The following is a 24,321-nucleotide window of genomic DNA, read 5'->3' as shown; positions in this document are numbered from 1 at the left end:
GAAAATCGCATCTAGACTGGCGCTTTTCTCCGGCAAAAACCCCAAGCCGGAAAAAAGCGGCAGCCATGTAAATGCAAATGCCGCGGGGGATATTTAAATCCCTCACGGATTTGCAATTCCGAAGTGTCTCATTAGCATCCCTTTTCCGGAAAGGGATGCCAATGTAGAGACAGCCCCAGTGTTTAACAACCGTGACAGGTAGGAACTTTCTCCTAATGTCCAACCTAAACCTCCCTTGCTGCAGTTTAAACCCATTGCTTCTTTTTCTATCCTTACAGGCCAACAACATTTTTTTCCTCCCTCCTCCTTGTGATACCCTTCTAGATACCCAAAAACTGGCTACCACGTCCCCTCTCAATATTCTCTTTTCCAAACTAAACAAGCTCAATTTTTTCAGTCTTCATTCATAGATAATGTTCTCTAGACCTTTAATCATTCTTGTTGCTCTTCTCTGGACCCTCTCCAATTTCTCCACATCTTTCTTGAAATGTGGTGCCCAGAACTGGACACAACACTCCAACTGTGGCCTAATCAGCACAGAGTAGAGCAGAAAAATGACTCCTTGCATCTTGCTCACAACACACCTATTATTAATGCACCCTAGAATCATGTTTGCTTTTTTTGCAACAGTGTCACACTGTTGACTCATATTTAGCTTGTGGTTTGTAATAACTCCTAGATCCCTTTTTGCTGTACTTCTTCCTAGACAATCGCTTCCCATTCTGTATGTGTGAAACTGATTGTTCCTTCCTAAGTGGAGCACTTTGCATTTGTCCTTATTAAACTTCATTCTGTTTATCTCAGACCATTTCTCCAGTTTGTCCAGAACATTTTGAATAATGACCCTATCCTCCAAAGCAGTTGCAAACCCTCCCAGCTTGGTATCATCTGCAAACTTAATAAGCGTGCTGTCTATGCCGATATCTAAATCATTGAAGAAGATATTGAACAGAACCAGTCCCAAAACAGACCCCTGCGGAACCCCACTTGTTATACCTTTCCAGCAGGATTGTGAACCATTCATAACTACTCTCTGAGAATGGTTATCCAGCCAGTTATGCACCCACCTTAGAGTAGCTCCATCTAAGCTGTATTTGCCTAATTTATTGATAAAAATATCATGCACCATATCAAATACCTTACTAAAGTCTAGGTACAACACGTCCACTGCTTCTCCCTTATCCACAAGACTTGCTATCCTATCATAGAAAGCTATCAGATTGGTTTAACACGATTTGTTCTTTACAAATCCATGCTGCCTGTTCCCCATCACCTTATTATCATCCCAGTATTTGCAGATGATTTCCTTAATCACTTGCTCCATTATCTTTCCTGGCACAGAAGTTAAACTGACTGGTCTGTAGTTTCCAGGGTTGTTCTTTTTCCCCTTTTTATAGATTGGCACTAGAGTTGCCCTTTTCCAGTCTTCTGGAAGCTCTCCAGAATGTCTTCCATGATTTTCCAAAGATGATAGCTAAAGGCTCAGATACCTCCTCTATCAGCTCTGAGTATTCTAGGATGCATTTCATCAGGCCCTGGTGAGTTGAAGACATTTAACTTTTCTACATGATTTTTAACTTGTCCTTTTTTTATTTTATCTTCTAAACTTACCGCCTTCCCACTAGCATTCACTGTGTTAGGCATTCCTTCATCATCAGACTTCTTGGTGAAGACTGAGACAAAAGTCATTAAGCATCTCTGCCATTTCCAAGTTTCCTGTTACTTTTTCTCCCTCCTCACTGAGCAGTGGGCCTGTCCTGACCTTGGTCTTCCTCTTGCTTCTAATATATTTATAGAATGGCTTCTTGTTTCCCTTTATGCCTTTACTATACTCATCCCTGTCTGGGGATGCCAGTATGTCTTTATCTCTGAAAAATTGTTTTGAGTGTTACCCAGACTCAAATCATACAGTAGAAACTCAACTTCACATACTATTAATTAAGACTGTCAAATGACCTGTGTTAACGCCTGTGATTAACGCAGGACAGGATTAATGCATTAATTGCAGGCATTAATACTGTGCTGTCCCTTTTGAAGTGCCACTCCAGCGATTAAATCATTTAATCGCGATTAATCACATGTGCCTCCCCTTTGAAACACCTTGGCGGCATTTCAATGGGGCAGTGCTGCATAGAGCCTGGGATCAGCTGGAGGTCTCAGCTGATGCCAGGTTCCTAATGCGTTGCCCCTTGGAAACGCCGCAGCAGCATTTCCAAGGGGCAGAGATGCATGGAGCCTGAGGTCTGCTGGAGACTCCAGCTGATCCCAGGCACTATGCAGCACTGACCCATTGAAATGCCACCACCGTGTTTCAAAGGGGAGGCACGGGTGATTAATCACGATTTAATGTTTTAATCGCTTGACAGTCCTATCGCTGATACACATTTCAATGGGGGATAATAATGTTCAGCAGATTATCAGTTTTCAAATGATATTTGAGAAGGCCTACCTGTACAGATCATGATAAATTTTGTACAAGTCATGACCATATCAACACAGACTGTTACACTCCTTGTGTCAGCATCTTCATTGAAGTGCTATAGCAATAGCACTACAGCATTTTAAGCAGAGATGAAAGTCAGCTGTGCCTCTGAGTTATAACCCAGCATGATCCTCTACACGCTGAGCTTAAATACTTCATGGCTTGCTTTAATATTGCACTTCACAGACCCAGCAATCACAAGGTATATCTCAGATCTCTCTATGAGAGCTAGGATACAGATAGCTCGGTTAGTATCAAGTGCTTAGTAAATCTGTAAAGATTTAAGAGAGACAATTCTCACCTAGAATAGTGATAGAAATGTAGCCGTGTTAGTCTGGGATAGCTGAAGCAAAATGCAGGACAATGTAGCACTTTAAAGACTAACAAGATGGTTTATTAGATGATTATCTAATTTATCATCTAATAAACCATCTTGTTAGTCTTTAAAGTGCTACATTGTCCTGCATTTCAATTCTCACCTAGGCACTGCTAACTACAGAAAAACATCCAGAGAATTTCAACTTATTTAAATAGCTGAACCTTAAAAGGGACAGTCAACTTTAAAAGTTGTGAAGGAATGTTTGTTCCCAAAACACATTTACCAACAATGCTAGATTAGAAAGTGAAAAATTTTAAAATCCACTTTGCCTGTCATTATCTTTGCTCTTTTTACAGCCCTATGAAGTTGGTCAATGAAAATCAGTGAAGTCAATTGCATTTTCAGGTTCTTGATGTCAAACACATCCATCCTTTACTCATGGTATGACCAGAAGTTTTATATACTAGTAAGTGTTGGAATATAGATGCTGCAGGATGACTGAAAAGTATTTTTCACAGTGAAATTCCTGGCTGTGATTTATGGCTTATGGCAGGATAAGCTATTACAACATGGAAGAATCAGAAGCACGGATGCCAGGGCATTAGAGTAGCATGTCCGCATTCCAACGAGGGAACCGCTTACTGAAGTGTTACATATCTGCTATTTGACTATGGGAGTACTCTGCACTACTCAATACATAATTCCCATCCCAACAAACTTACATTCTGAACAGGCAGACAATACTACAGACAGTGGTACTAGGTGATGGGAGATGTGTCAAAGGGTTTAAAAAAGCCCAAAGAATGTAGGTTCTTTCATCACCCCATGACTAACTAGGATGGGTACACTGTGTAGTGGGAAAAAAATTTTGAATTATAACTAGGCTGTGGCTTGTGACAAATGTGTGTTCCAGAACACGCATTGTTAAAGGGAAGAGATGGTTTTCTTGGTACCATAACGAAAATACATATCAGCAGATCAAACAGCATCTCCCGTGACATTGGGGCAATTCTTCCTGGCTGTCCAAAGTTCCTGCAATATCACATATGGCACACCAGTGATCAATGACTACCACCAGCTCCTTTTCACGTGACCTCAGCGTCACAATGTTCTGACTGTCTTGCTTTAGCAGCATTCCTTTGGCATTGCCAATTTTGAAAACCTGTGTCTCCCTGGATGGTTTTATACCCGCTGCTGAACTCTAGGCAAGTGAGCAGCATTACTCTGGTTGTAAACATATCACAGGGCAACCTACAACAATAAACCCCTGCAGCAAGCATCTCAGACTCATCTATTACAACTCATTTTGGATTTGACATTTGGGACCTCCAGGCATTAGTTAAATGAGCTACTGCTTAGAAAAACCAAGCACCTGGAGCCAAGGAAGACTGCTAGTCAGAATGCGAGACCAGCTACACTAAAGCCTTCAATAGCACATGTACTTTTGGGGACACACAAAAACTTATTTTAATACAGTAACAGTTTTGGAAATAATTGGATTTATTTTTTAAATTGTTGATGAATAGGTTTTGTTGGGGATTTGCCCACTGTCCCAAAAGATAAATTCAAACTCAGATGCAGAAAAGTGCTAGTAGGGTGAGGAGAGGAAAGGAGTTTTATGAGGGGGACAAACAAGCCCAGCAAAAGGAGGGCTTAGAAGGAATACGGCTGCTCTCTAGAACTATGTTGGAGGGAAGCGATAAACAGAAGAGATGGATATGAACTCTTAAAACTAAAGGACAATTTTGGCCCAGAAGGTCAGAACTGTCTTACCCCAAGGATGGTTTGGGGGACTCCCTCAAGCCCCACACTTTGGGAGGCCCAGTGGGGCCCAGCGCTGTCAGCAGGGGTCAGGCCCACTCCCAGTAGCAAGGCGAAGTGGAGTGACCTGGCCCAAGCCTGCTCTGCCAATTCCCAGGCACGTTGCTCAGGAAGGGAGCTTAGGGAAAAGATTGGGCCCTCCCCCACAGTAACTGGAGGTGGCAGGAAGGGGAGCGATGCAGCTGGGAGTTGGGGGGTGTGATGGGGTGGAGTAGGCCCCAATATCCCTGCTGGAGGTCTTGCCACACGCTGCCCAGCAACAGGAGCAAGAGACAGGTCCTCCAAGCAGAACAGAGTGGCAGCCTCTGTTGCAGCCAACCAGGGTGCAGCAGGCAGATCTAAAAGCTGCTGCTGGGCCAGGGCCTGGCAGTTCCTTCCTGGAGCTCAACCCAGGCAGACCTAAGGGCTGACTGGGAGAACAGCAGCACTCAGGACAGCTCTGAGGGGGAGCTGGATTTCAGACCTGGTCAGAACCAGGTCCAGTGGCTGAAGACTAATTGGTAAGTCAACACCACTTTACAGAACCCTGGACAGGGAGGACTTGTCCACAAGGCCCAAGAACAAGGGCTGGACAGAACAGCTTCCCAGGCAATGTGGCCCAGGGAATGTGACAGCAACCAACCTCTTTGAGACTCAGCAGGTAATTGCTACTTATAGTGTCCCCGGTCTAGGACCCAGAGGAGTAGGCAGGCCTGGGTCCCCCCTACCCCTCCAGCAGCCACAACAGGGGGTAAGAAGAAGCCTGGTCCCTTCCTCTCCAGCAAACAATCAGGTAGAGACTAAAGATTCCCCTCGGACACCGAGGGGCGCTCACATGAAGGAAGGAGCTCTTTACAGGGGGCTTTAGGGGACTGGGGCCAGGTTGCTCTGCTTCCCACTGCCACCAACAAATGCAGGGGCTGGCCAGACCCCTGCTGCTGGCACCAGGCTCCCTACTAATCCCCTAGGCTGCATCACTTGGGGAAGGGGGTTTAGGATAAAGAGGTGGAGTGGGGATGAGCAGGGAAGGAACGGAGCGGAGGCAGAGTAAGGGGAAGAGTCTCAGGCAGCTGCGGTGGTTGTCCTGGGGCCGGCACATGCCTAGGGATGGCCCTGCAAACAGAGATGAACTCACTATGAATACACTTAGGCTGGAAATCAGAAGGTGTCTAATGATCAAAGATGTCAGGTTCTGGGACAGCCTTTCAATAAGGGTAGTGGGGGCAAAGCACCTAACCGGCTCGAAGATGGAGTATGTGACATTTATTAACATGAATAAATGAACAGCTGCCTCCGGGCGAGGGACTAGATTTGCTGACCAGGAAAATGCCTTCTAGTTCTATATTCCTAAACCCGATCACTGTAAAATCATCCAACTGAGACATGCACAGCCCGGCTCCTGATTGGAGCCCAGTGCACGGACACAATGTGAGCTTTGTACTTCATCAACTTGAGTTACAAACATTAAGCCTGGCTGGCTGTAGTGAAAGGTTGGACCTGGATCACTTAATAAAAAGGGATGTGTCAAGGGAACAAAGGGTCACTTTGGGGTGCACCCCAAGAGGGAAGGGCCACTTTGGGTGCAAAGTGAGGGACACAAAGCAAAGGAATTCAGTTCCCCATCAATGGATGGGTTAAATCCCATCTTCTTCTGCATGCATCTAAGCTTACTACATCTCTTTTCATACCTCAATTAGTTTGTCTCCTTTGACTACATCCAGATGTAAGCCAGGGGGAGGTTTTCCTGCCCTGGAAAGTAAGGAGAGAAATATTTGGTTTATGAATACTGAACATGTAGTACTTGTTAACATTGTGCTATTATTTTATCAACCCCAATCAAATCCAAACTGAAGCAGATTTCCTGTAAAAAATGGCTCTATACGCACCCTGTATGTGAGGTCCCAGATTTGTTTTGCTTACAGATAAAACCAGATCTCCATATTTACCAAGTGATTCAGTTTCCACAGCACACTGCGGTTAGATGGGCTTGAAATACTCAGACACCTGCTGGCCATAGAAGGAAACCGACCAGCAAGAGAGATACAAAGATGATTGAGATGGTGCTGCCATCAACAACTTCCTTGGATAATGCCAGCTGAGAAACACGGACAACTAACTCCAGCTTTTGGAACTGGCAAAAGGCTGGGGTTTCTTACAAGTGCTGTCCCTGCACCATGCTTAGGGGCTCCATCTTTTGTATTAACTTTTACCTAATAGGTATTTCATAGGTCTGAAGGCCTCTGCCTAAACCTTCAGCTGCTAGAAGCAAGGCGGCGGCTTTCCCCATCCACGCATTTTAGAACCTCCTCACTGTTGGAGAAAGTGAGTATATGTCTCTTGTACTTGGGTGTCGTTGGTAAGCTACTCTTCCCTTCGGAGTCCTCTTCCACTAGGAACATCCTCATTGCTTGCCGCAGATATTGCACAATGCAGTGACATGATTATCAGCTATGCTACTAACCACCAATTTCTGAATAGCTGGAGTGCAAGAGACAGAGTCTCTGCTACTGTTGCGAAGCTCTAAACCACAGCTACTCAACTTTGGAAGCCCTGGGGGCCACAATGATACTCACAGCACATACTGAGGGATACAACTAAAGTGTGGTTGAATATACACGCAAATGTATCTGAAAATATTTGCAAATAGCTTCTTTCGCACTGTTGGGTATGAATATAAAGATGAAGGCAAGACTACACAACACACAGGCCCCATTTAATTCACTTGATCTTATAACTCTAACCAAGTGAGTTACAAGATCAAGAACACATATTCCTGCGCATCCAGAAATATAATTTATGCAATCATGTGCCGAAAGTGTCCGTCTGCTATGTACATTGGACAAATGTCTCAGACACTTTGCCAATGGATCAATGCCCACAAAACAGATATCAGACAGGATCACAAAGAAAAAACAGTTTCTTGCCATTTCAACCAGAAAGGACATTGTCTCAATGACATGATTACCTGCATCCTGCTTCAAAGGCCTTTTAAGACTTCACTTGAAAGAGAATCCTCTGAATTGTCATTCATGCTTAAATTCGACACTTTACTCTCAAGTTTGAATAAAGACGCTAATTATCTTACCCATTACAATGATAGCTTCCCCAATTATCACCTCTAATATCATTAGCTCACAGACATTTACCTCTCCCTCCCCAATCCCCCTTCTGTTCTGAAATTTGATTTGTCCTTTTCATATGTGTTCATTTTTTAAATTGTATCCTTTGGTATATATGGTTGTGACAATTTTCTTCCACTATTTGATCTGAGGAAGTGGGTCTGGCCCATGAAAGCTTGTTACTCTTTAAAGTGCTACATAGTCCTGTTTTTTGTTTCAGCTACACCAGACTAACACGGCTACATTTCTAGTTGTGACCCTAGGCATGTGCTGTGAGTATCATTGTGGCCCCCAGGGCATCCAAAGTTGAGTAGCCCTGATCTACCCATTAACCCCCTTTTGTCCTATGTTTAGTGTAAGTAGCACAATCTGTTCCACCTTATATTTAGCTGGGACTCTTGGAATACCTTTCCCAGCCCTGAAGAACTACGTAATCTTGTTTCTGGAATATCCCGGCACTGACATGGCTACAACTACACTGCATGTTCAGGCACTGTCAATCTTGATAGAAATTCAGCCTGTTTCTGGTACGACATCTTGAAAAGTTGGACTGAAACCAGAGCCTTCAGCTAAGCCTAGAATCTGAATACCTGCAACAGATGTATCCTTGTTCAAACTACCAAGACCAAATGTGCTCTTCACTGTCGCACCTTTTTGATGACACGAGATTAGAGAGATGAAAAACAAGGAAATTCCTGGCTGCAAACTACATAGGGGCATGTGTGGGCAAGTCTACACTACAGAATTATGTTGCTGTACAGGTTGAACCTCTCTAGTCCAGCACCCTCTGGTTCCGAAAGAGAATTTTCCAGACCACAGGAGGTCAATATTGTCTAGCAGCATTACCAACACTTCCACTGCTTACTGCACTTGAGGGTACGTCTACACTACAGCGCTAATTCGAACTAACTTAGTTCGAATTAGTTCATTCGAACTAAGCTAATTCGAACTAACGCGTCTAGAACTAAAAACTAGTTCGAATTAGCATTTTGCTAATTCGAACTAGCATGTCCACATTGAGTGGACCCTGAACCGGGCTTAAGGATGGCCGGAAGCAGTGCCGGCAGGGCATCAGAGGAGGACTTAGAGCGTGGAGATGCTGTCTCAGGCTAGCCGAGGGCTGCGCTTAAAGGGTTCCGACCCCCACCCCAGACAGACAGTTCTCAGGGGTGCCCCGCTTGCAAAGCAGTCTTGGCTTGGATTGCCCGGAGTATCCACACTGGGCACATCACAGCACTCGGCCATCAGACCGGCTGCACATGCCGCAGGCTGCCATCTGGGGAGAGGGGGCAATTGGGGGGCTGCAGGAGAGCTTCCACCCCCAGAAGCCCGCAGAGCCAGCCCAGTCCTCCCCATCGAGGGCTCATACCCCATTCCTCCCTCACCTCCTTCCACTTACCCTTCCCTAGCCCCCCTTCCTGATGTACGAAATAAAGAAAATGTGTGGTCAAAAATAGAATCTGTCTTTATTGAACAAAACTGGGGGAGACTGGGAAAAGGAGGTGGGAGAGGGGAAGAGAGAGGGTGGGAGAGGGGAGGGCAACTATAATGATCAGGGGTTGGGAACAGGTCCCATATGAAGAGAGGCTAAAGAGACTGGGACTTTTCAGCTTACAAAAGAGGAGATGGAGGGGGGACAGGATAGAGGTTTCTAAAAGCAGGAGTGGGGTGGAGAGGGTGCATACAGAAAAGTTCTTCGTTAGTTCCCATAAAGAAGGACTAGAGGACACCAAAGGAAAGGAATGGGTAGCAGGCTTCAAACAAGTATCAGAAAGTTGTTCTTCACAAAGCAAAGAGTCAACCTGTGGAACTCCTTGCTGCAGGAGGCTGTGAAGGATAGAACTAGAACAGAGTTTAAAGGGAAGTGAGATCAAGTCATGGAGGTTGGGTCCATGGAGTGGTATTAGCCAGGGGGTAGGAGTGGTGTCTCTGCCCAAGGTTTGTGGAAGGCTGGAGAGGGATGGCACGAGACAAATGGCTTGGTCACTGTCTTCAGTCCATCCCCTCCAGGGTTCCTAGGGTTGGCCGCTGTCGGCAGACAGGCTACTGGGCTAGATGGACCTTTGGTCTGACCCAGGACGGCCATTGTAAGCTCAGGGCTCAGGGTCGGGGGTCTCAGTGGACCACCTTGATTTTCATGCACACCTGCTCCTGGGTGGCCAGGCTGGCAGCTCTCCTGCCCAAGCCGGCCACTTTCCTGTGCCTAGTGCGGAGATCGTGGACGAGGTCCACGATGTCCGCACTAGCCCAGGCGGGTGCCCGCCTCTTGCGGTCCCGGGCAAGCTCCTGGGAGCCGCCAGCCTGGTCCCGGGAAGAGGGGGAGGGCTGGGGGGCATCAGGTGGGTGGCTCGTGTTGTGCCAGGTGCAGAGTCTGCTGGCTGGGTGCTGGCAGGCTTGCACCTGGCACGGGCACCGTAGCCAGCCCGTGCCCCTTTAAGGAGTCCGGGGCCGGGAGGGGGGCATAGAGTTTCCCTGGTGTTGGCCAGAGTGGCCACCAGGGAAAGCTGGGGAGGGCTAGCCTCCCACTAGTTCGAATTAAGGGGCTACACACCCCTTAATTCGAACTAGCTAGTTCGAACTAGGCTTAATCCTCGTGGAATGAGGATTACCTAGTTCGAACTAAGCGCTCCATTAGTTCGAATTAAGTTTGAACTAGCGGAGCGCTAGTGTAGCGCCTATGAAAGTTAGTTCGAACTAACGTCCATTAGTTCGAACTAACTTTGTAGTGTAGACATACCCTGAGAGAGCACATTCAGGGGTAAATTAGAGTTAAGCAGCACAGAAAACTAAACGCTAGGACTGGTAGCTGTAAACAAACTTTAGGGGCTGTGGGAAACATGGCCACACCATGAAAAGAGGACATCCAGCTAATTAAAATTATTCTGGACAACAGATGTTTCTGGAGCAGAGTGTTCTGGACTACAGAGGTTCAATCTGTAGAGCCATCGCAGTGATGCTCCTTCTGTCGGCAGTGAGAGTCCTCATCAAGAGCACTTGCCCTGATTTACCCGTCAGTATGGGGCACTGCCAGCACAAGCCCCAGGGCAGCTGTGCGCCGTCAGCCACCGGGACTCAGAGTAGTCTGATACAAGCAATGCAGGATCCACACTGACACTGTGTTGACCTAACTCCACTGATCCATGCCTCTGTGCAGGTGGAGTTAGTAAGCAGGTGTAGTGGAAGACTCACAACAGCTGAAGCAACAATGTAGTGTAGGCAGGTTGATGCAGAGTAGTGCAGACCAAGTCATTTCTCAGGCCATTTCTCATTTTCTTCTGCAAAGAAATCTAGCTAGAGCAGTGTTTCCCCATTTTATTTGGCTGAGGAACCCTTTTCAGACTTTCAAGGAACCCCTAGGTTTGTTAAGCAAAAAAAAAAGGGGGGGGGGACCCACCAATTCATGAAAATCACATTCCTTCCAAGACCCTCCCACCTCCCTTCCTTGAGGCCTCATCCGCTCTGTTCCCCTCCTCTCCACCACTTGCCATCCCCAGCCCTTATACACTCTCACTAGGTTGAGACAGGAGGTGTGGGGTGGGAATGAGGGATTTGGGTGTGGGAAGGGGTGAGAAGTACAAGCTCTGGGAGGGAATTTGGATGCAGCAGAAGGGGATGTTGGCTTGGGGAGGGGGCTCCAGGCTCGGGAGTGTTGGGTTCAGGTGGAAGGTTAGGGTGCTGAGTAAGCCAGGGCTTGTGGATGTGAGGGTGCAGGAGTTTGGGCTGGAGATGTGAGGGACTCAGGGCAAGGAGGCTGTGAGTATGATGGGCTCAGGACACAGATCTGTGATGTGTGGATGGTGGAGGAATGTTGTGGCAGAAGACTGAGGCTGTGGGGGTGCAGGAGTTTGGGGATGTAAGAGGCTCAGGACAGGGGGTTCCAGTGTATGACAGGCTCAGGTTTGGGGTGAGGTGGTGCAGGAGTGTTATGATGCTGCAGTGAGATGGGGGCTTGGCCCCAATTGGGGGCTTGTTGGCCAGGCTTCATTTTGAAATAAAAGATTGTCAAACTCAAAAGGTTTTAGCATTGCCTTTATTTATGAGAGGGGTGAGGAACCTATTTTGAGTCAAGGGTCACTGACCCGCAGAAAAGTCAGTTGGGGCCACACAAGTGAGATGCAAACCCCCCCCCCCCCCCCAAAACAAAAACCACACACACACGCAACACCACACATCCCTCCCAAAACCCCCAAGCCTCACTAATGTGGTCCCAAATGTGCTGGTGGGGACAGGGGACAGAGTGAAAGTGGGTGCTGGGGCGAGGATGCTGCTGGGTGGAAGGATGCTGGCTCAGGTGGCAGGGTGCTGGGGCAGGCAGGTGGCGGGGTGCTGAGGTCAGGGACATGGTCCTGCTGGGCACTAGGGTGACTGGCAGGGTGCTGGGGCTGGGGCCAGGGCACTGGGGCTGGGGCCAGGGCGGTGCTGAGTCCTGGGGTGTGAGGCAGGGTGCTGGGGCCAGGGACAGGGTGGTGCTAGGGTGGATGGCGAGGCTGCCAAGGAGTGGGATAGGGATGGGGTGCAGGATCTGGGAGGGAGGTGGGGGGTGGAAGGAGGCACGGTCTGGGTGGTAAGTAGGGTGCAGAAGCAGGCTGGATGTAGGGTGTCTGGCCAGGGGGAGGGAGCAGGAGCAGATTGGGGGTAGGGTGTCTGGCTACAAGGGATAGTGCAAGGAGGGAACTTGGGTAGGAGTTGGACCTCCCTGATCTGCCACCCTCTGGACCTGCCCTGGTCCCAGATGAGGGATCTTTGGACCAGGGGAGATCATTTCAGGGCTCCTGGTTCTCCCCCCTCCCCCCCGTTCCAACCTGGCTTGTTTGCACCTCTATCCCCTGCAACCCAACTGAGCTGTCCACCACTGCTGGTTCCCTGCACCTGCCCCAAAACCATCCCCCACAATCCAAGGGAGTGCAGCACCAGTTCCCTGCAGCCCCTCACAGCCCAGCTGAGCGGCCCATCTGTTCCATATGCCCTCCCCCATCCACCTCAGCCCAGCTGAGCCCTGCACTGGTTCCCTGCATGCCTCCCCCACGGCACAGCTGAGCCCCGTTTCCCTGCACTTCCCCCAAGCCCCGCAGAACTGCTGAGCCAAAAGCCGATTCTCTGCCCCTCCCTCCCCTTGAGTCTACCCTGGTTCCCAGCACCTCCCTCCTCCTGCAGCCAAACTGAGCTCTGAGCTCCAACCCCCTCCCCACCCCACAGCCCAGCCCAGCTCCCCGGACCTCCCCACTCTGCAACCCAGTTGAACTCAATTTCCCTGCACCTTCCCCCAAACCATGCAGACATGCTGAGCCAGCGCTGATTCCCTGCCCCTCCCACCCTCCCTCCCTCCCCTTGGCTGTGTCTACACTGCCACAATCTTGCGCCAAAGCAGCCGCTCTTGCGCAAAAACTTGCTTCCTGTCTACGCTGGCCATGTGTTCTTGCGCAAGTAGAATGATGTTCTTATGTATGAAATCAGGCTTCTAGTGCAAAAACTATGATGCTCCCGCTCAGGAATAAGCCCTTTTGCGCAACTGGTCTTGTAAAAGAGGCCACTGTGGACAGGCAACATGAATTTCTTGAGCAAGAAAGCCCTATGGCTAAAATGGCCAATGGCACTTTCTTGGGCAAGAGAGCATCCACACTGCCATAGATGCTCTTGTGCAAAAGCACAGCTCGCACATGGCAGTGTGGACGTGTTCTTGCACAAGAACTCTTGCACAAGAAACTGCCAGTGTAAACATAGCCTAAGAGTTTCCTCGCATGAGCAAAATGAATTGTGTTGTGCACAAGTACTGAGTTCATGTGGCTTGTTTGGATGTGCCACTGTGGCACCCTAGTCATTAATAAATATTTTTAAACCTTTACCTTTTCCCTCTGCTGCCATGTCTCCTCTCCTTGCTCCATCACCTCCCCTGGTGCCTGCTGTCCCCCAACTCTTCACCCACCTCTGCTGTCCTGACCCCTGCCCTTCTCACTGCCCTCAGCCCTCCTGCAACCTGCCCCCCTCCACCAGCCCTTCTCTCCCCCTGTGCCCACTCCTCCAGTAGCCCCACTCTGATCATGTGAGCTACCCCTCCTCATCTCCTCTTCTAACACCTGACTCTACACACCTGCCCTGCCTCTCTCCTCTGGTGCTGGTCCCTCCCCTGCAGGTGTCTGCCCTTCTGCTTCACCCCCAGAATACCCTGGCACCTGCACCTTCCCTTACCCCTGCACCCTCCTGGTGCCTCCCCCTTCCCTCACTGCCCCTACCCCCTTTGGCCTCTTTCTCCCTGATGCCTACCCCCTCTGCCCCCATTCCCCTCATGCCCCTGTGCCCTCACACATCACTTGCTCCATCCCGGTCTTCCTCATGCCCACTCCTTCTTTCAAGCCTTCTCCCAGCACCTCTTCCTCCCCCCTCTAGTCCCCAATGCCCTTACCCTCTCCCCTCCCAGCATCACCCTGTCTCCCTTCCAGTGACACCTCCCCTCCTGCCCTTTTCCTCATTGTCTGCACTTGGCCCCCTGGCATTTGTCTCTCCTCTACCCCTGTCCTTTTGGTGCCTTCCCCTCTCTTCCCCCTCTCTCCTCCGCACAAGCCCCTTCCTCTCCCAGCCCTTCCCCTTCCCCTCCGCACAAGCCCCTTCCTCTCCCAGCCCTTCCCCTCCTCTTCCGCACAAGCCCCTTCCTCTCCCAGCCCTTCCCCTTCCCCTCCTCCTACTTTCTGCCTTCCACTTTGCAGGGCTGAAGTCTGCATGCTTCATCCCTGGACTCTGAACCCACAACTCAGCCACGTGGCGCAACGCAGCGTCCAGCAGTTTTAAAATCCCGGGCTGTGACATTACGTCACGCCCGGGGATCTCCTGCCCACTGGTTTGAGCACGCCACACAGGGCAGCAGCAACCAGCAAGGGAGAGTTCAGTGAAGGTTGTGCACAACAGGGATTGGCCAAGGCTGGGGGAGAGATGCTCTGGGGCCGGGGCCCACTCCAGCTCCAAATATTGGTGGAGCATGGGCACCACGAGCCCATACAACTCGCTGCCCATGCCTCTGCTGGCTCTCTGTCTCTCTTTCAGGGGGGCGGGGGAGTGCTGGCTCCTCACAGAACCCCTAGTTTTGCTTCGCGGAACCCCAGGGTTCCCCGGTGCACCAATTGGGAAACACTGAGCTAGAGCATGCTACATCGTACAATGATCAAAGATCAAATGATCTTTCAGGGGCGATTTGTACTGAGTGAGGGTTCTGCTACTGAGACTGTTCGTTAGAAAAGTGTCATTTCCAAGAAGAGAGCCAGCCATGACCCCCTGATACAAATATACCACTCTCAAAAAAGAACTCTGTGCAGAAGGGGCAGGGGAAAGTACTCTTGGGTGACTGATGTCTTACATAAGTGTGGAGTTCTCCACCAGGACTTGAAAGTCAAGGGAATTTCTCCCCAGTCTAGAATGGATGTGGGAGGTCCAGTTTCCTAAATTTTTCACTGCTCCAAGACTTTCCAAAAGCCTGTGGGCAGTTATTCTCAGTTGAATAAGCAAAAGACACTTTCTTAGAGACATTCTTTGGATTTTCCTGCCTTTAAGTAGTCTTGTGAATCTTGGGCCATAATCAAGTGAACTTTGTCCAGCTCAGAAAAGTAGACCCGTCTTAGACACTGTTCAAATGGTCCAGTCTGTGACTGGCAAATAGGCCGCAATACGTGCAGAAGGACATTAGCCAAAGAAACCGGCTCTGCATTTAAAACTCAGTAGGAGGTGTGGGCAGGCTGCCTTTTAAATTGCAGAGCCACAGCGGGGTTTGGTCCCAGCATGAACCAGGACTGTGCTGGGCTGCCTGTGGGGGATTCCGGTGGGAAGCTGGGACCCTCTGAAGACAGGGGCTGCTGCCACAAAGCAGTGGGTCTGGCCCACGAAAGCTCATCACCTAATTAACCATCTTGTCAGTCTGTAAAGTGCTGCATTGTCCTGTCTTTTGTTTCAGCCAGACCAGACTAACACGGCTGCCTCTCTATCACTGTTCAAGTTGAGTGTCCCTTTCACAATATTCAGATTGTCAACTAGGTTTCAAAGTTAACACACTATTAAGATAAATAGAACACTCCACACATCTCAGTGCTATTATCTGAGTTTAACAACAGTACATCAGTTACCTGCAATTTGCATTCAGAGAACTCTTTGTAATCACAAGGTCTTGTCTAAATCAGACAGAAAAGTATTTTTATAATGTGTTAGTTGTTAAAGATGTGGGCAGGACACGTTTTATTTTAATGTGCTAATTTCAAATCAGGCCACTTATTCAGGTCTCTAAATGTGTACTTAGGAGACTAAATTTAGCCACCTTTTTATAAAATCTTGGCCTCATTACTATTATATACATCCCAGACACTGCCGTGGTGGAATTTCCTGAATTCTGAAGGCATGCATCCTCCCCAGGTAACAAAGACATCTCCACCAGTGATGCTTGAACTTGGCTCAAAGATACTTATGAAGTGCAGTTTGTGTCTTTAAAATGTTCTAGTTTACACCAACATTATGATCCTAGCAGTGCCTTGAGATCCTAACCATCAGCTTCTCCAGTTTTGCTTGCTGAAACCAATTATTCTCTTGCCAATTGCCTCCTGATGAACCAAAGTTTCAAGTCTTGTATGATGCACATTGCATTTCATACACAGATAATTAAGGTTCCCCTTATAATATGAAGGTTTCAGGGGTCATCTGAAACTTTTGCTGAATCAAGAATTCAGATAACCAGTAGTTCAGGATAGGGATGTAACGGAGTAGTCGACTACCTGCATTTCCCCGCCTTGCTGCCAAGGACGGGCAGTGGGAAGAGGAGGAGAGCCAGCTTAAAAGCCAGTTCCCCTCAGCACTGTCTCTGTGGTGCCACCTGCCCCCTCCTGCGCTGCTGCCTATCAGAGGCAGCAGTGGGGAAGAGGGGTGGGCTAGGAGAGGATGCTCTGGCAGCAGCCCTTGTCTGCAGGAGATTCCAACTCCTTGCTGGATCCCATAAGAACAGCTGTACTGGGTCAGACCAAAGGTCCATCTAGCCTAGTATCCTGTCTACCGACAGTGGCCAGCACCAGGTGCCCCAGAGAGGGTGGACCGAAGACAACGATCAAGCGATTTGTCTCCTGCCATCCCTCTCCAGCCTCTGACAGAGGCCAAGGACACCATTTTATCCCCTGGCTAATAGCCTTTTATGGCCCTAATCTCCATGAAATTATCTAGCTTCTCTTTAAACTCAATTATAGTCCTAGCCTTCACAGCCTCCTCTGGCAAGGAGTTCCACAGGTTGACTACACGCTGTGTGAAGAAGAACTTTCTTTTATTAGTTTTAAACCTGCTCCCCATTAATTTCATTTGGTGTCCTCTAGTTCTTCTATTTAGGAAACTAAATAACTTTTCTTTATCGGCCCTCTCCACACCACTCATGATTTTATAGACCTCTATCATATCCCCCCGCAGTCTCCTCTTTTCTAAACTGAAAAGTCGCAGTTGCTTTAACCTCTCCTCATATGGGACCCGTTCCAAACCCCTAATCATTTTAGCTGCCCTTTTCTGAACCCTTTCCAAGGCCAAAATATCTTTTTTGAGGTGAGGAGACCATATCTGCACACAGTATTCAAGATGTGGGTGTACTATAGTTTTATACAGGGGCAGTAAGATATTCTGGGTCTTATTTTCTATCCCTTTCCTAATAATTCCTAGCATCCTATTTGCCTTTTTGACCGCCGCTGCACACTGTGTGGAAGTTTTCAGAGAACTGTCCACGATAACTCCAAGATCTCTTTCCTGATTTGTCGTAGCCAAATTAGCCCCCATCATACTGTACGTATAGTTGGGGTTATTTTTCCCGATGTGCATTACTTTACACTTATCCACATTCAATTTCATTTGCCATTTTGTTGCCCAATCACTCAGTTTGGTGAGATCTTCTTGGAGTCCCTCACAGTCTGCTTCTGTCTTGGCTATCCTAAACAGTTTGGTATCATCTGCAAACTTTACTACCTCACTGCTTACCCCTTTCTCCAGATCATTTATGAATAAGTTGAAAAGGATTGGTCCCAGAACTGACCCTTGGGGGACACCACTAGTTACTCCTCTCCAATCTGAAAATTTACCATTTATTTCTACCCTTTGATTCCTGTCTTTTAACCAGTTCTCAACCCAAGAAAGGACCTTCCCTCTTATCCCATGGCCATGGAATTTACACAAGAGCCTTTGGTGAGGGATCTTGTCAAAGGCTTTCTGAAAATCCAAGTATACTATATCTACTGGATCCCCCTTGTCCGCATGTTTGTTAACCCCTTCAAAGAACTCTAACAGATTAATAAAACAGGATTTCCCTTTACAGAAACCATGTTGACTTTTGTCCAACAAATTATGTTCTTCTACATGCTTCACAATTTTATTATTTACTATTGTTTCGACTAATTTGCCCGGTACTGAAGTTAGACTTACCGGTCTGTAATTGCCAGGATCGCCTCTACAGCCCTTTTTAAATATTGGTGTCACATTGGCTACCTTCCAGTCATTAGGTACGGAAGCCGATTTAAAGGATAGGTTACAAACCACAGATAATAGCTCAGCAATTTCCCATTTGAGTTCTTTTAGAACCTTTGGATGAATGCCATCCGGTCCCGGAGATTTGTTAACATTAAGTTTTTCCTATTTGTTCCAAAACCTCCTCTAATGACACTTCAATCCGGGACAGTTCCTCAGATTCATCACCCACAAAGGACGGTGTAGATTCAGGAATCTCCCCAATGTCCTCAGCCGTGAAGACTGAAGCAAAGAAATCATTTAGTTTCTCCGCAATGGCTTTCTCGTCCTTGATTGCTCCTTTTATAGCTCGATCATCTAGGCGACCCACAGGTTTTTTAGCAGGCTTCCTGCTTCTAATGTACTTAAAAAACATTTTGTTATTTCTTTTTGAGTTTTTGGCTAGCTGTTCCTCAAAATCTTTTTTTGCTTTTCTTATTACATTTTTACATTTGATTTGACAGTGTTTATGTTGTTTTCTATTTATCTCACTAGGATTGGACTTCCACTTCCCCCGTGGCTATGGGCTGATGCCAGCTGGGCAGGCAGCCTGGCTCAGTCCCGGCTTGCACCAGGACCAAACACCACTGCGGCTCTGCAATTTAAAAAGCAGTAGGAGCCAGGCAGCCTGCATTTTAAATTACAGAGCCACAGTGAAGTTTGGTCCCGGCATGAGCCGGGACTGAGCCAGCTACCTTCCCCTATTAATGGAGTAGGTGATAAAATTTGACTAAATTAGTAAAATAACCTCATTTTAACATCCCTTGTTTAGGAACACTGTATAGCTGATTACCGCAAATCCTCTCCAGCCAAGGGAGACATAACTGGAGGACAGTTCATCTGCTTACATGTGACTAACATATACAGCTTTTATAAACCCACCACTCTGCTTATGTCATGACTGTTTCAGTACAGAAGATATTAAAATTAAGTTTATGAAAGAAATGTAAGAAACAAACAGGTGTCTCAGTTTATAACAGTTAAGCTTTTAAGCAAAGTATGACATTTTAAATCTTTATTGGAGACTGGTACTTCAAGGTCAGACAAAATAAAAATAAGAGCCACCTGCAAACAGGGTTCTCCCCCAAATTGGTTAACACACAGAAACCAATAAACGGAGCATGCCTGACACTTTTTATTACAAAGACTCCATTCTGAGTTACTTATAACACTGCCAAACTTTAAACACAGGCTGAAATTTTCCATTCTGGGTGCCTGCCTAAGGCTGATTTTTTCTAAATGTTAGTACAAAGCTGTTTTCAAGAGAAAAGTTAGGCAAACCAACACTCTTCTTAAAAAATAACAAATAAACTAGTAGCACCTTAAAGACTAACAAAACATGTAGATGGTATCATGAGCTTTCGTGGACGCAACCTACTTCTTCAGATGAACATAACATTCTTCCGGCATTTGAAAATTATTTACATGATTTGAGATGCTTAATCTCCTGCATGCTTTGGAGGAGGAACTTGGAACTGGACAGGGATACTGCTCTTGTGTCAGATGCAGCTTTTGCTGTTCTAGTGTAAATCCAGAAAGTAAATCCAATTTGCACATGCTCAGTAGAGGTTTGTAAAAGCCAGCAGCATTTTTCTCTGCACCATGTAGGCTCCATCCGCACATAGCCTAGGTCACCACTGAAGAGCTAAGGAAGGCATTTCCTACTGGGGTGTTCGATATCATGTAACTGAATAGTTGTGTAACCTCATGAAATCTTAGCGGTTACACAACTATTTGATAGTTCTCTGGGGCAGGCGGGCAGCCAGTACGCTGCCAGCCCACTCCTGGGGAGCCCCTTGCCACCCTGTGCTGCTGCTTCTGTATCAGAAGCAGCAGTGCAGGGTGGCAGGTGGGAGTTGGTCCACCAAGGGAGCCACTTTAAAAACCGGCTCTCCACACTGACTGGCTCCCTGCCGCCCCACGCTGCTGCCTCTGATAGAGTGGAGAGGTGTAGGCTGGGAACAAAAGTCAGGGGCAGGGACAGAAGACTTATAACTACAGGTTGGACCACCCAAAACTGGGAACCCCTCATCTGGCAACATCCGTGGTCTGGTAGGACCACAGGTGTTCTTGGACCCGGGAATTCTGGCTGGGAACCCCAATAGCAAAGAGGGCTGGCACTGCAGAGCCTTGGTAGTACAACAGGGGCTGGGACCAGGTACGCAATGGACCCAGCATCGGGGTCAGGGCTAGGGACATGGCAACATTCCTGCCCAGAAAATAAATTAGAATCCCACTGATAAAATGTGCCTCTCTTTCCCCTCTAGTGGCTGGTTCACATAACAGATAAGAGATTATTACTGTTTCCCAGTAGGGACATGAAAGTGTTTTAAGCCGGCTCCCAGCACACACTGGCTCCCAGGGAGTCACCTGCCCCTCCCATATTGCTGCCTCTGATACAGAGGCAGCAGTGAGGAGCAAGGTGGACGCAGGAGCTGGTACGCGTGGGAAACCAGCTTAAAAGCTGACCCCCCTCCACGCGTATAACCATTGAAATTTTCAGTGGTTACTTTAATTAAATACATTTTAATATCCATAGTTACCAGACAAGCAAATTGTAGAAGTCTGTGGCCTTCATGTCCCACTCCTGCTGATGACCCACATGAGGGTCAATACAATTCTACCTCACTAATTTTTTTCATTAAAAAGCTTCAGGAATTTACATTAAAACACCTACCTTAAAAGACCCAAAAGTTGCAAGTCAAGCTCTTAAAGAGTTTAAAGCACCAGAATGAAGGTTACATGCACAACTTGAATTCAACCCCTGTGCGTGTATGCATTCTAAGCCTTTAATATGATTTATCATGCTTCACTTAGCGCATATGATGGATAGTGCTCAAGAAATGCATCAGGGTGAAGTGATTGAAACTGTTCTCTGTAGGATCTCTACCTTATTTACTGCAAATGGAAAGGTGTGTAGCAAAAGAGGCGGGGAACTGCAGGCCTCATAGGTAAGAGATGAATGACACCCTGGAGAATTGGACTCTATACTTGCCTGTATCATGATGTCCCAATTGGATGCTTTTCACAAGTGGTTGCTAATTGGAGTTTTTCATTTTCTGAGTGCCTAACTGAAGACATTTGGGGTGAGATTTGCAGAAATGCTAAGCACTGTGAAAACAAATCTCAGAGGGGTAGCCTTGTTAATCTGTAACTTTACAAATGAGTAGTCCTTGGACTGCCTCTAAGGTACTACAGGACTACTACTCATTTTTCACTGTTCTCCATTTTATCAGTCAGGGGTGGGGAACCTAAGGCCCTGGGGGTCAGATGCAGCCCCCCATCCCCTAGCACTAGGGAGCCTGAGCTGGTGCTCCAACTGCCTGCTGCACCAGCATAGGGCTGGAGAACACAAAATCTACTAGCCTGGCCCTCCCCCTACACTCTGGTGGGGAGGGGAACATGGTGTCTTTCTCCTCCTGAGCTGGGGGCCATGTCAATGAGGATTTGGTTTTTTGCTTCTCACTTGTGTGCAGTACCTTATTGACTTTCTGTGGGTCAGCAGCCAACAACCCAAAAAAGGTTCCCAACCCCTGTTATAGGTAGAGAACTAACATCATCTTGCCTTAATATAGGTGAAGATCTCAGATAGTGTGATGAAGAGGACCTTAGAAAAGCTCATAAGTAAATTACTAGCTGTGTATTCAGTGCAAGGGTTTCCCTGTTGTGCAGCAAATGCAGCATTGGGTGATACAAGGGGAGAAACATAAAAAGCAATAAGCTATAAATTCGATTGACACTGTCCACTCAAAAGGGCCGTATTGCGGGAGAAATAACAATAGTAATAAGTGATAGGTGGCCGTGCCAGCACAATCTCACGCACACACACGGGCGCGCGCTCTCACGCACACTCTCACACGCACACACACGCACACTCGCGCACGCTCTCGCGCACGCTCTCACACACGCGCACGCTCTCGCACGCGCGCACGCTCTCGCACGCGCGCACGCTCTCGCACGCGCGCGCACGCTCTCGCACGCGCGCGCACGCTCTCGCACGCGCGCGCACGCTCTCACGCGCGCGCTCACGCACGCGCGCTCACGCACGCTCGCGCTCGCGCTCACGCACACGCACGCACACGCACGCTCTCACATGCACACACGCGCACGCTCTCACACGCACACGTGCACACTCACGCACGCTCTCACACACGCACACGTGCACACTCACGCACGCTCTCACACACGCACACGTGCACACTCACGCACGCTCTCACGCACGCACGTGCACATTTGCGCGCACGCTCGCGCACGCTCTCACACGCGCGCACGCTCGCGCACGCTCTCACACGCGCGCACGCTCGCGCACGCTCTCACACGCGCGCACGCTCGCGCACGCTCTCACACGCGCGCACGCTCGCGCACGCTCTCACACGCGCGCACGCTCGCGCACGCTCTCACACGCGCGCACGCTCACGCACGCTCTCACACACGCGCACACTCACGCACGCTCTCACACGCGCACGCTCTCACGCACGCTCTCACACACGCGCACGCTCTCACGCACGCTCACACACGCGCACGCTCTCACGCACGCTCACACACGCGCACGCTCTCACACGCACACACGTGCACACTCGCACGCTCATGCACGCTCTCACACGCACACACGTGCACACTCACACGCTCACGCACGCTCTCACGCGCACACGTGCACACTCACGTACGCTCTCACGCGCACACTCACGCACGCTCTCATGCGCACACTCACGCACGCTCTCATGCGCACACTCACGCACGCTCTCATGCGCACACTCACGCACGTGCACACTCACGCACACACGTGCACACTCACGCACGCTCTCACGCACACACGTGCACACTCACGCACACACGTGCACACTCACGCACGCTCTCACGCACACACGTGCACACTCACGCACGCTCTCACGCGCACACACGTGCACACTCACACGCTCACGCACGCTCTCACGCACACACGTGCACACTCACGCACGCTCTCACGCACACACGTGCACACTCACGCACGCTCTCACACGCTCTCGCACGCGGGTCCGGCTCGCAGCACAATCCCTAGTTTCCGAGCGCCTGACTCTGACACCAACTTCCGCGCGCGGGTAACTCGGAGCCCGGAGCCCCCCCCCCGTGTCACCTCAGCAGGCTCCGCGCCCCACGCCCGTGCTCGAGCCTCGGAGCCCGCGGGACGCCCCGCCCCGCCCCCGCCCCGCGGCCCGGCCGCGCTCACCAGCTCGGGCAGTCGAACAGCGACAGGCCGCCACCCGAGTTCGCGTTCGCCGCCATCTTGTAGCTACTCCATTCAAGAGGGCGCGGGGCAGGCTGGGAAACAGGAGGACCGGTCGGGGGCGATCCCGGCATGCACCGCGCGCCGCTCCCGTCACAGTGACAGTGATTGGCGGCAGGGGGCGGGGCGAGCAAACACCCGCCCTGCGTGTGGAAAGGCTGCGCCGGGGGCAGCGGCCCTGTCCCGGCTCCCGGGAGGCTCCGGGCTGGGTCCCCTCCGGAAAAGCGCCCGTGCAGACGCGGGTCTTTCAGCAAGCCAAGCACTGAGGGAGCGTCTGGAAACGGGTTTATCTTCCCACAGATCCGCGTCGAGCCGGGCGCTTTTCCCGCAAAGCTCCGCACTGGAAATAAAGCAGCAGCCATTTTTATGCAAATGAAGCGGGGGAGGGGGATTTAAATCCCCGCTTCATTTGCAATTGCGATGTGTCTAATTTGCATCCCTGTCACGGAAAAGGGGTGCAGTCTAGACACAGCCCTGGGAGCAACTCATTTCTGAGTCTTGGGACCAGCTGTGGCGGTGTTTCAAAGGGGCAGCACCAGATGGAGCCCAGGAGCAGCTGTGCGGTGCTTCCCCTTTGAAACACCACTGCAGTATTTCAAAGTGGCATTGCCACGTGGAGCCTGGGGGCAGCTGGGGACTCCTTAGCTGACCTTGCGCGAGGCGTTTCTACAGAACCCGGAGTCAGGTAGGTAGTCCCCATCTGATCCCAGGCTCCCTGCACTGCTACCACTTTGAAATGCCACACAAAGCCGGTGTCAGCTGAGTCCAGGCTTTGCACACTTTGAAATGCCGCACTCATGGGGACACTACTCAAAGCAGCAAGCTCTTTTCACACACCTAC

General features: G+C 49.2%; 1 protein-coding gene and 1 non-coding gene across 3 annotated transcripts in view; both read right to left on the bottom strand.

Annotated features, from left to right (window-relative positions):
• The window catches only part of PPP1R8 (protein phosphatase 1 regulatory subunit 8), a 46,198-nt gene extending 22,621 nt beyond the window's left edge, over window positions 1–23,577 (bottom strand). For both annotated transcript variants that reach the window (XM_075908700.1, XM_075908701.1), the window contains exons 1-2: window positions 23,424–23,577; window positions 6,290–6,350 (exon numbers count right to left, since the gene is read on the bottom strand). In XM_075908700.1, coding sequence (XP_075764815.1) covers window positions 6,290–6,350; window positions 23,424–23,554 — 192 coding nt within the window. In that variant the 5' untranslated portion in view covers window positions 23,555–23,577. The remainder of the gene's footprint in view (window positions 1–6,289; window positions 6,351–23,423) is intronic.
• LOC112547730 (small Cajal body-specific RNA 1) lies at window positions 2,581–2,746 on the bottom strand. The gene has a single exon (XR_003091542.1).
• Window positions 23,578–24,321: the final 744 nt, after the last annotated feature.

Source organism: Pelodiscus sinensis, chromosome 25 (genome assembly GCF_049634645.1).
Source record: "Pelodiscus sinensis isolate JC-2024 chromosome 25, ASM4963464v1, whole genome shotgun sequence".
NCBI lineage: Eukaryota > Metazoa > Chordata > Testudines > Trionychidae > Pelodiscus > Pelodiscus sinensis.
The sequence above is the reverse complement of the archived record's forward strand: the minus strand, read 5'-3'. Positions and strand labels throughout refer to the sequence as shown.